This window comes from Pseudonaja textilis, chromosome 6, assembly GCF_049901715.1.
Source record: "Pseudonaja textilis isolate UNSWEBS1 chromosome 6, rPseTex1.2, whole genome shotgun sequence".
NCBI lineage: Eukaryota > Metazoa > Chordata > Lepidosauria > Squamata > Elapidae > Pseudonaja > Pseudonaja textilis.
Window position 1 is genome coordinate 23,952,277 of NC_141995.1, and position 12,560 is coordinate 23,964,836.

The 12,560-nt window shown below is 42.3% G+C and overlaps 1 protein-coding gene across 1 annotated transcript in view; it reads right to left on the reverse strand.

Annotated features, from left to right (window-relative positions):
* The window catches only part of ARHGAP10 (Rho GTPase activating protein 10), a 119,798-nt gene extending 107,304 nt beyond the window's left edge, over positions 1 to 12,494 (reverse strand). Inside the window, exon 1 of the mRNA XM_026698128.2 lies at positions 11,487 to 12,494. Within this exon, the coding sequence (XP_026553913.1) occupies positions 11,487 to 11,640 (154 nt within the window). The 5' untranslated portion in view covers positions 11,641 to 12,494. The remainder of the gene's footprint in view (positions 1 to 11,486) is intronic.
* Positions 12,495 to 12,560: the final 66 nt, after the last annotated feature.

Consider the following 12,560-nt stretch of genomic DNA (forward strand, 5'->3'; position numbering starts at 1 on the left):
CAGTAGCTCCTCATTTAGCAACTATTTTAGTTAGCAATCATTCACTGGTTTTCTTTTTTCTCAGAAATGTCTCCATTTAGCTAGTATTTAACTAAAGAAACTAGTTATTCGAATGGAATTCAGTAAGTTAGCAAAAAGTGGGTGTATATAAATACTGTCCTAAATACAAATTGAAAAGTTGTTCTACAAAAAACATTTCTAGGAGTACTTAATTTCCCACTTATTATTGCATAATTCTCAGTTTAGATCTTTTCTACAAGAGTTATTAACCTATTTCTGAAAACTAAATGTAAAAATAGCAGAACAAAATTTTATATTATTGAACTAAATGTAAAACTTCTCAGGGAAATGTTTCCACATATTATTAAGTACCATGAATTATCTTTGTACCACAGTAGGATAACAGTGTTCCTTCAGTCAGGAATGCAATGCTAGGAAAATCTTATATCTTTTCAACCCTTAATTTAGGAATAGTATTGTTACTCAAATATATATATGCCAACCAACTTCTATTGACTATGGGCCCTTCACAAATGATTTAAGTCATAAAAAAGGCCAAAAAAACCCCAAAAAGAAACAAAAATGAGACAGATGGCAGAAGAACAAATTAGGTTGAAGCAAAAGAAAACAACCTAAATTAAAAGGAGGCCTTAGTCATTCTCACCAAAGGCTTGCGTGAACAGTGAAGTTGACAAGCAAGGTTTCATTGCAAGTAATTATAGAGAGAATTTTGCCTTTAAACCTTAAAGGAAAGAAAGAATCTAGTTTATGTCCTGCTTGCTTTGGAGATACTTTAAAAAGCTCATAAAGCCTATTTGTCTTCAAAAATAAAATAAAATGGGAAATCATAAGAAACACAAATAGGATCCCAAAGGCTAATTGCACCAAATATAAGTCCATTTTCCCTTTGCAATGGGAAAATGGTTGCAGATAAACACAGATCTTTGACTATGAGTGAAATTAAGATGTTACAAAACTATAGATTTCCAAGGGAAGAATAGAGCGCCAAGCCATATCCTAATCAGCAGACACAACATCTCTGCCAAGACTAAAGGACCGACAAGTACATTGGTCCCACAGAACCTCTCTTGATAAGGAGAGAACAGACCACTTACTTGTGCTCTGGACAGCTGCTTCTCATGCACAGATAGCAGGATAGCTGTTTCCCCCAAGTTTTGAGTGCTAGGAGACAAAGGGAAGCCAACATGCTTTCAACTGTGGCAGAGTCTTTTAACAGATACTGGATTCACTAACCTCACTTTCAAACCATTTTGGAATCTATTTTAAGGATCAGAGAGAATTTCAAAATGACAAGTTTGAAAAATTACCTGAAAATTTTCCTTTACTCTTCAATAAAAGATAAATTAATGCTTAAGAATGTAAAGAATTGGAAATGAATGTCAAAAACCTAAGGAATTAAGAAAGTTATAAATGAATTAAAATACTAGACAAATTTAAATTATCAGAACTTGCTATAAAAAATTGAAAACAATTAAATAAACACACACCATAGAAACAGTGGGAACTAATTTGTTTTGCCTACCCTAACCAAAATTCATGACTTTGATTTCAGAAACTGGAATGAAAGATTCCAGGATGAAAAAGTGGGGGAAAGGGTTGGATGAAAAGCCTGTCTTGTGTTTTTGTAAACTGATAGGAAATGCTGTGATATTTGAAATACTCAAGGAGATCTTTGAAGAATGGAGTCAGAAAACAGCAGTTACAATGTCAGCAATGATATATGCGTCTACCGATAGACTATTTCCCAAAAAAATGTTAAAGAAAATATGGCAGAAGTAAGAGAGACACACAGGGTAAAAGATCTTGGAAAAAAGAGGTGCAATAATTTTTTAGGAAAAAACTGTTTCAGAATAAAGAAGTGAAATGTTTTCCTGATGCAGAAAAAAGAGAACATAAGGAAATTGAAGAAATACATTAAAATATGGATTAGAAAACTGACTACAGTGGAAATACAAATTAACAAGTTAAGAGAATGATCTAGATGATTTCTTACTTAATTTACAAAAAAGTTAAAGTCTTGAAGAAACCTTTGAGATGGAAAAAGAAAAACCGAAGAAAGATCAAATTCTATGACAATATTTGAATAAATTAAAGATTAAGATTGGAAGAAAAGGAAAGAATATTTGTTTGTTTGATCAATATTAAAATAAGACATATTTGTATACCTGGGACTTTTTGCATCTATGGATTTGAATTTGGATAAGGGATGCATTATGGGAAGAAGCAATATTTCTTGTAAATGTTATCACATGGATGAAAAATTATTATTCTGCCTGTACTTGTTCTGATGAAGAAGTTAGACTTTCAATTTTCTTTTCTCATTTTATTTTTTCTTTCTTTGCACATTCTTTCTTTTTCTGAGTTTAGTTTGTATTTTCTTTTACTACTATCATTAGAATTCTTGATAAAAACTATTACAAAAAGAAGTTACAGGACCCTAAACATTATGGATATAAAAGTGTTATTTAGATTTTTTTTTAATGAACAGAGCAACAGGACACAATTAATATTACATTTGCTACATTAAATATTTGTCAAATGTTTTTCCATGTCCCAGAAGGAATTTACAAAAAAGAATAAACATATATTATCCTAGTTTTGGAAATATTATTTTTCATGTATTTGTTCTATAGCAATTATATTGAGTACCGGTACTTATATACTTATATTATATAAAGTACTTGCATAATATTATGAAAGATTCGATTAAGAACACTCCTGAAAAATACCAGAAGGTATAATACTTGGAACTGAGAACCAAAGGGTAAATAAGAACAGAAGGGAAAGGGAAAAAAATCTTTTACCAATATCAACAAACACTAATATAAAAATACATATAACTTATCACCCTACTCCTTCATTACTGAAAAACAATCAAAATAAGCATCAAAAACTATTTTTCATACCGAAGTTCTGTTATAGTACATTTGAATATCCAGCAAGCAATGTTTTAGTGGAGCTATATTTTCTATTCCACTCCAATTTGTTTTGTTATTGATTTAGGGCTCTTCCTCAAACTTACAAATTCATGCAACAACAAAAATGATGGGTGTAATTGCTTGCAGAGGACTAAAAGGCTTAACGTTTAATTACTTCAGCACAATATCCGGGATGTTAACCTAGTGCAAGAACAACCCAATTGCAATCATGCAGCTGTGTTGCGATATGACACATCAGTAGGAAGTCACGTACACAGACAACCCAATACACATGCAATACATATATAGGGTGACACTATAGGAACAGCTACGTGTAAAACCTGAGTCACTTAGGATTAACCATATATGGCAATGTTTCCTGTTCCTGTACAAAATCCTGAGTCAGCTATAGCATAAGGATTAACCATATATGGCAGTGTTTCCTGTTCCTGTCTAACCTCATGTAACCTAAACCCACCCCCTGCTTGCTGCACAATAAAAGAGAGGGGCAAAGTTTGCTCTGGGCTCTTTTCCTCTCACCAAAAGAAACCTTTGTGTCTGTCATCTTTGCCATCAAGAGGAGCCCACCCAGACAGTCTGTCTGGGTGCAGGTCGTCAGCTGATTCATCCCGGCACTGGGACCCGCAACTCATCAACTGGTGACCCCGACGTGATTTCTGCGTGCTCCTTTTCTAGGGAGACGTCGCCCTGACTCCCGTACTACCCACTGGGCAACAGCAAGCGCATTCGTAAGTATGGGCTCCCCACTTTCCAAAGTTCTGTCCAAGCATGTGGATGAACTTCATTTTTAGTCAGGAAGGCCAATGCTCTGCAAAGAACTAATGGCATGACAGTCTTTCCTCTTTCAAGGAAAGCTATAATCTCTTTTCTGCTCTATCTTCAAAAACATTGCCCAGCCTATTCCGAGGATGGCACTCTTAAACGCTCCACATGGGAGAAAATTGGGAAATGGATCCATCAACCTCCTCGGGCAGCGCCACATATTCTCTGTACCTGGAGAGCGCTCATGGCTGCGATTGATATTTTTTATCCTTCTCCTGATTCAACTTTGAATCAACAAGATTCCCTCCCTCCTTCTTCAAATCCCCCCTGCTCTTTCAGCAGCTCCTTTGTCTAATTCCCCCTGCTCTTTCAGCAGAAACTTTACCCATCTCCTCTTTGTCTTCAAACACCCCCCGCTCCCCCTCCCTCCTCCCCTTCAACAAAAGCCTTACATTCCTCTCCTTCCTCCCCCCTTAATCCCCCCTCTCCTCTTCCAGCAGAAACTCCACCCACCTACTCTTTGTCTCCAAACGCCCCCCCGCTCCCCCTCCCTCCTCCCCTTCAACAAAAGCCTTACATTCCTCGCATTCCTCTCCCCCCTTCCCCCCCCCCCTCCCTACAGCATTTCAGCCTCAAAATCTTCCTTTACAAAACCTGACTCCTTCCCTCTAATACCCCTCCCCCTTGCTTCGTAACACCTTTCAGGAAGCTTTAGCTAATGGGAAGATTAATGCAGAAGATCTTTCTTGCTTCCCCATGATCCTCCAAGCCCCAGTGGCAGGAGGCAATCCAGTTGCTCAGTATGCCCCCATGGAATGGAATCTTATGAAAGATCTTAAATCTGCCACCACCAACTACGGTCTAAAGTCACCCTATGTGCGTGCCATGCTGGAGAATATCTCTAACAACCATAATATTCTCTTTTCTGAATGGCAAACAATGGCTTCAATGCTTTTGACGTCCTCCCAGCTTGCAGCGTGGCACAACGATTATCGCAGCCGTCTCCATGGCTGCAACAGCAGGGCTTCCCCAGGGTGTCACCTTGGATCACCTTTTGTGCCAAGGAGCTGTGATCACCCCACAAGATGAGATTCAAATGGCTACTGAGGGCTATCCTATCATGCGTAATGCTGCTCTTAATGCCTTTCGTAGGGTTCCTGACCCATCTCAACCCTCTTTGTCTTTTCATAAAATTCTTCAGGGTCCTTCTGAACCTTATACCTCTTTCATTGACCGTCTATCAGATGCACTTAACCGGCAGATAGAAAACCCCCATGCGCAAGCTGAGCTTCTCTCAAAGCTTGCAGTGACTAATGCTAATGATGATTGCCAACAAATCCTGAAACCTCTTCAGTCCATTCCACATCAGACCCTTGCTGACTATATTAAAGCATGTCAGAACGTGGGAACTGAGGCGCATAAAGCCACTGCCCTTGCCTCAGCCATTACCTCCTCGTTTGCCATGACCACCCCCGTGCAGGGAATTGTTTCAACTGTGGCAAACCTGGTCATTTTAAGTCTCAGTGCCGTTCGCCAGGAGGTGGCAGTGCACCCAAGGGAAGGGGACCTCCTCCTTCCTCTGTCAAGCCAAAAACAGTTTGCCCTCGCTGTCGTAAAGGTTTCCATTGGGCTAGCCAATGTCGCTCTAATCCACATCCCTCTCCAAATGCCCCCTCGGGAAACTAATTTCGGGGCCAGCAACTAGCCCTGCCTCCAAGGTTGCATCTACTTCGTCCCAATCAGCTTTCCCTGTTCTGCTTGCAACTGCTATCATCTATGAGGATCCTGGATCTGTCTTTACCCTCCCTCTCACAGTTACACTTCCCGCCCACTCTCACCTCACACGCCCATCTTGCTCATCCCAAACTCCTCTTTGATCATGGAAGGGGTGATCGCCGCCCCCTTTCTTTATGACTCATCCGCTCTTAACTGCCTCTCTCTTACAGCAGTAGGTGATAGACCTTTCTCATTACCTGCTAACACTATCGTAGCCACTCTTATTATTCTCCCCTCCTCCATCCCCACTTCCTCTTCCCCCTCCCTCATGATTCTCATCATGTCTGTTTCTCTCCCTCTTACCCTTAAATCATCCATTCCTGTATGGGTAGATCAGTGGCCACTTCCCCAAGAGAAGCTGCTTGCTCTGACTGCTCTTGTCTCTGAACAATTAAGTGCTGGTCATATTGAACCTTCTACCAGCCCCTACAATACCCCAGTTTTTGTTATAAAAAGAAATCTGGGAAATTTCGTCTACTTCAAGATTTAAGGGCCGTGAACTTTATCATTCAACCAATGGGTGCCCTGCAATGTGGACTTCCCAATCCAAACCTTATCCCACAGCATTTTGACCTTCTAGTTATTGACCTTAAGGATTGCTTCTTTTCCATCCCTCTTCAACCCCAAGATAGGCTTCTATTTGCTTTCACTGTCCCAGAACTGAATAACTCCAGACCCACCAAAAGGTATCAGTGGAAAGTCCTTCCTCAAGGGATGCTAAACTCTCCCACTATGTGTCAGCACTATGTTGACATGGCTCTCCAACCATATCGCAACCTATATCCCTCCTTTCTTGTATACCATTACATGGATGACATCTTGGTCGCAGCTGAAGGCCCTAAAGGCACAGTTGCAAAAACCCTTCCCATCCTCACTAAACTCTTGACCACAGCAGGCCTCCACATAGCCCCTGAAAAATACAATCTCACTATCCCTTTCAATATCTTGGTCACAAACTCCTGTCTTCTGCTGCCACTCCTGCCTTACCTTCTCTGACTCTCCCTTCCTCTCCAACCCTTGTACAACTTCAACAATATCTTGGCACGCTCAATTGGGCACGGCCTTATCTTTCTGTCACTACTGCAACCCTTTCCCCTCTATTCCATGCCCTTACGGGCTTGAAACATCCTTCAGATGTGGTCCATCTTACAAGACAGCACTTGGAGGCACTAGCCCAAGTCAACAATACCTTAAAGCAAGTGTGGGTGGATCGCATCATCCCCAACTGTTTGCTATCTTTGGCTATCTTGCCCACACCTGCTCTCCTCACAGCTATTCTCTTCCAAACAGCCCCCAAAACAAAGAAGCTGTGCATCATTGAATGGCTTCACCTTCCCCATACTCCTAGGGCAACTATTACCTCCCGGGCCCTTCAGCTCGCCTTGCTCTGTACTAAGGGGCGTCACCGAGCTAAGGCCCTACTCGGCCATGATCTCCAGGCAATACATGTTCCTTTCAAACTGTCTCAATGGGACCCCCTTTTTCAGACATCTGATGTATTACAGGACGCTCTGGAAAATTGGATTGGTCCCATCTCTTGCCATCTTCCTTCTGACCCTCGTTTGCAGCTAATAAAAACGGTACCTATTACCTTTTCCTCTCCAGTAGTTGCTTTTCCACTAACTCAAGCCATCACAATCTTCACTGATGGCTCTAAAACTCATGGTGCCTGTGTCTGGTATGATCAAGGCAACTGGCACAAGCAATTGACAAAGCCCCAATCTTCAGCACAACAAGCTGAATTGGCTGCCTTTAACTTGGCTTTGAAAACATTTCCTGAACAACCAATTAACATCATAACGGATAGTCTATATGTCTCCCAATTGGTCTTACATATTTTTGAGGCATATCTATCTCCTTCTATACAACCATCATTAATGACACTGTTGCTTCAGCTGCAAATGCTCATTCAATCTAGGACCCATTCCCTATTCGTAGCCCACATACGTAGTCATCAACATCTCCCAGGTTTCCTTTCTGAAGGGAACCAGGTAGCTGATACTGCTTGTAAAATACTTCCAATCAGTATCAAGATGCCTCAACCTTCCCCTCTATCAGCAGGGGAAAGTCATAGTTATTTTCATCAAAACAAAAAGGCTCTGGTTAAACAATTTGGCATTTCTCTGGAAGAAGCAAAGGCAATCATCCAACAATGTCCCACTTGCAGTTTGCAAGCAAAAACGCTTCCTCAAGGGATTAATCCCAGGGGCATAGAGGCTTGTGAGACATGGCAAATGGATGTCACTCAATTCTCACCTTTTGCCCCTTGGAAATACCTTCATGTGTCTGTTGACACCTATTCAGGGTTTATTATGGCCACCCCTCAAAGGGGAGAGGCGTCAAAGCATGTTATTAATCATTGTATTCGGACCTTCGTAGTGCTGGGATCGCCAAAAATTCTAAAAACAGATAATGGACCAGCCTATATCAGCTCTCAATTCTCTGAGTTCTGCTATCACTGGTCCATTATCCACAAGTTTGGGATTGCCTGCAATAGCCAGGGGCAAGCTATTGTTGAAAGGGCTCATCAAACCTTAAAATTGGCATTGCAACGATACATGGGGTCAAAAGGCCTTAAAGGCCCCCCTAGCCTCCCAGTATTACAAAATGTGTTAAATGTTTGTCTGTATACGCTTAACTTCCTCAATCTCACTGGCACCCCTCCCCTGTCTGCTGCATCTCGACACTTTACTAAACCACCTGTTCCCACTTCGAGACCACTAGTCTATTATAGACAGTTACCTGATCCTGCGTGGAAAGGACCTGCCAAATTGATCACCTGGGGTCGAGGCTACGCAGCAGTCCAGCTTCCTGACAGAACTCTTTGGGTTCCTGCAAGGTGTGTCCGCCCATATCACCGCCCACAACCAGCGGAGCCATCATCCGAAAAAGATGACAGCACTCCTCTTCTTCCTGCTTGGCTGTTCGTTTCGCTGGACTGATGGGACATCCACCAGCCTTAACGCCCACAAACCACACATCACATGGGTCATCAAGGACGCTTATGGACAAATACTCAACTCTACAACTAATTACACCATGATTTCTTCCTATTTCCCCAAATTACATTTTGACTTTGCTGAAATGATTATGTATTATTGACAAAAAAAATCATTTTGTATTCAGGTACAATTGTTTCCCAAAATTGATGTATATAACTCAGAAGATTTTGTTTCTTTACTAGAACCTAGACAATATAACCTTAGGGCAAAAAGAGAAGTAGTAACTGCTTTGATGCTAACTGTACTGCTGGGATTGGGGGCTTCTGGGACAGCCACAGGTATAGCTGGCCTTGTTACTTCTGATCAGCATCTTCGCCAGTTAAGTGCCACCATAGATGAAGATCTTAGAAGGGTCGAAAAATCCATTCTTGCCTTGCAAACTTCTCTTACCTCTTTATCTGAGGTGGTCTTACAAAACCGCAGAGGCCTAGACCTCTTGTTTTTGAAACAAGGGGGACTATGTGCTGCTCTTAAAGAAGAGTGTTGTTTCTATGCTGATAGCTCAGGAGTTGTCCTAGATTCCATGAAAGAACTAGACACCAGATTAAAATTAAGAGAAAGGGAACGAACTTCACAACATACTTGGTATCAAGGACTATTTAACCTTTCCCCATGGTTAACAACATTGTTATCTGCTATAGCTGGCCCACTTATCCTTCTCTTGTTGGCATGTACCATTGGACCATGTGTGATAGGTAAATTCTTAGAAATCCTTAAAAGAAAATTTGGCCAAATTGATTTGGATTTATACTCAAAACAAAAACAAATTAATGCGCTAATAGAGAAAAAGGCCCTCTTGCAATTCTCCTCAGATTCCGATGACTCTGATAACGAGTTCACCAAAGATGCTGCCAAAGGGGAACCACGAATTCTCATGAACCTATGACAGGATGAGTCGGAGGACCTAGACTGGACATAACAGTGAGGATAGTGAGTAAATAGCCCTAAAACAAGATAAAAACAGAGGAGATGTTGCGATATGACACATCAGTAGGAAGTCACGTACACAGACAACCCAATACACATACAATACATATATAGGGTGACACTATAGGAACAGCTACGTGTAAAACCTGAGTCACTTAGGATTAACCATATATGGCAATGTTTCCTGTTCCTGTACAAAATCCTGAGTCAGCTATAGCATAAGGATTAACCATATATGGCAGTGTTTCCTGTTCCTGTCTAACCTCATGTAACCTAAACCCACCCCCCTGCTTGCTGCACAATAAAAGAGAGGGGCAAAGTTTGCTCTGGGCTCTTTTCCTCTCACCAAAAGAAACCTTTGTGTCTGTCATCTTTGCCATCAAGAGGAGCCCACCCAGACAGTCTGTCTGGGTGCAGGTCGTCAGCTGATTCATCCTGGTACTGGGACCCGCAACTCATCACAGCTGTTCAGGGCAAAACTATTTATTGTATAACTCAGAACTGTGTTGTAAGAGGAGAGGAGAGAATTCTAAGGAGAGTTTACAATTTGTTGTACAATTACAACAAATACACTTTCCCATTTACGATTATCTGGTCCATACTGTTGAACTGATATAATGCTGTAATCAGGAAATCATTAACTCAATCAAATATGAGCTAATCTTCAATATCACAGCACACCCTGACAGAAATCAAAGTTCTAGGTTTAAGGAAAACACCCATGTTTCTATAGAACACAAGACAAGGAAGAAAAAAGCAGTGAGTGTTTAATAAAAAAAAGTCAAAATTATATAGTTTTCATCAGCTTATGTAGTAATTATTTTGAAAGATAAATCTAACCTGCTGCATAAAGATTAATCTCATCCCAAACATCATATAAACACCAAACACATAGAACATTTACACATCCATTTAAATTACATGAAGCAAATATGCATATACACAAGATACAGATGTACATATAGGATTACTTTAAACAAAAGTGAATATATTTATTTTATATCTGTTGCATTTCCTCACAATATTTGGTTTCCTGGTTTCAGACCTAAGTTAAACATATCTGTGTTGTTACAATGAATGCAAACTGAAATAAGAAGTGATGTGTATTCCGAAAATATTTAAATCAAGTAATAGAAGGCACAATGATTTCACAATACAAATATTGAAGAATAAATCTAGCTATAAAATCATATTGTGCATAAATATAAATCTAGTAAACTCTGATTACAGCACCAAGGGCCTATAATAGACAATCAGGAAAGGCAGCTGTGGGAATTCTTATTGTATACAATAAAATCGTATTCAATAATGAATATTGTATTTTTTAAAAAATGGAAGGCTTCGAAATATAATTTGAAGTGCTTCAGGAGTTTCAAGGTAAATTGATAAGCCAAAATAACAAGTTTGTGGGATCCCTGACAGTGTTCCCCTATTCAGAGGCTGCGCGGCTTCGCGACCGATTTCAATGAATACTTCAGAAAGGAGTAGTAGCATAACAGCATAATACATAGTCCATGGACAAATTATGCAAACATATTAGTCGGAAAGCTACAGCTCTTTCTTAAGTTAATATTTCCCATGTTATATACTATCCGTATGAATTTGGGTATGCATTGATTGCTGTATCAAAGAAAGCCGACCGGTTCGGTCATTAGCGTAAAAGCGCCGAGTGCTCGTGAATTTGGGGAGCCCTCCTTTTCCCTTACACGACCCTTGGCTTCGCAATTTTTACTACCGTCCTTTGCTCTCTGCTCTGAGCTTCGATCATCCAATTCAAGAAACCCAACACTCTTCTCAAACTGCGCTCCCATCTGCTGTTTTGGCCCAGGCAAGAGGAGGAGTCGGAGAAATAATCCAAACAGCTAATCGCGCTTTCGGAGCCCCCAGACCTTGTAGGGGCAAGAAAAGATTACCGGGACACGTGCGCCAGGGAATCTGGTCGCAAACTCCACTATTTGCTTTGCGCCTCTTAGTGCCAAAACCAGCCTTCCACCCACCCCCCTCCCTCCCTCCCCGCACATACTTTTGGATCCCCGCCTCTCCCAACTTTTCGACTCACTCTTGGTGGCGGCGATCAGCGTCTTGCCATCCTTGAGCAGCTCTTTGATGAATTTGTTGGTTTTCTCCAGCTCCGCTTCGTGAGCTCGTATTCTTTCCCGGAACCAAGGGCTGTCCAGGTAGCAATCGCTGAACTCCAAAGGCTGCAGTCCCATGGCTGCTGAGGCGGCGGCAGGGCTAGACCAAAATACTTCAGCCTATGTAATCCTTCTCCGAGAGGCTGCGAGGAGGAGCACGCCCGCCTTCTCTCCTCCAGACCAGAACCGGTCCCTACAGCGCCTCACCCGGGCAAAGACGACAGCCGCCGAGGACTATCCCAGCCCCTCTAAAAGAAATGCGGGACAACCGGAGGGCTTGGGCGCCGCCGACGAGCAAAGCCACTGGAAGGAGACTGGCGGGGAAAGGCGTTGGTCATTGGGAAATCCGCCACCAGCTCCACGCACCCTTGGACTGCCTCGGGTCCTCCGCTGGAAGTCGAGGCAGAAAGTGGGTTGCTTTGAAGAAGCTCCCCGGACGAGCCTCTCCCCGCGGACTGGCTGGAAGAGGGGACTAAGACTGGCCCGCAACTGCATTCCCTCCCTCGTCCCGCCTCCTTCCCAGGCTGAGTCTCCACTCCCGGCCTTCCCGCCTCCGGTTTTTCCAAGTTTTTCCAATCCGACGCCGAGCTTTTCTCGCTCGGCTCCTCCCTTCAGCCGTCCGGGTCCTGCCGCTCTCACGCTCCTCAGGGTGACGGAGGAGTCTCCCTTGGGGCCTTGGAACAAGGACGTCAGCTTCAGCCGCTGCTTTGGAGCCCCGCGGTTCTCCCAAGTGGGACGGTTCACATTAGAACAAGCCGCTGGGAACAAAACGGCGACGTTCCCGCCGGCCATTCACACAAACGTCGTTCCGTTTTATTATGCAGCCGAAACCATAAAGCAGCGGCCGTTGGTCTCTTACCCATTAAATTAGGGTGATTTCTGAATAAATGAATTTAAAACTTCACTTTACCACCCCGCCCCCTCAGTTACACTGAATAAAATCAATTTTCCGAATCTTGCTCTTTCAAGCAAGTTCTTGCAACCGGCGGCAGCCCCGC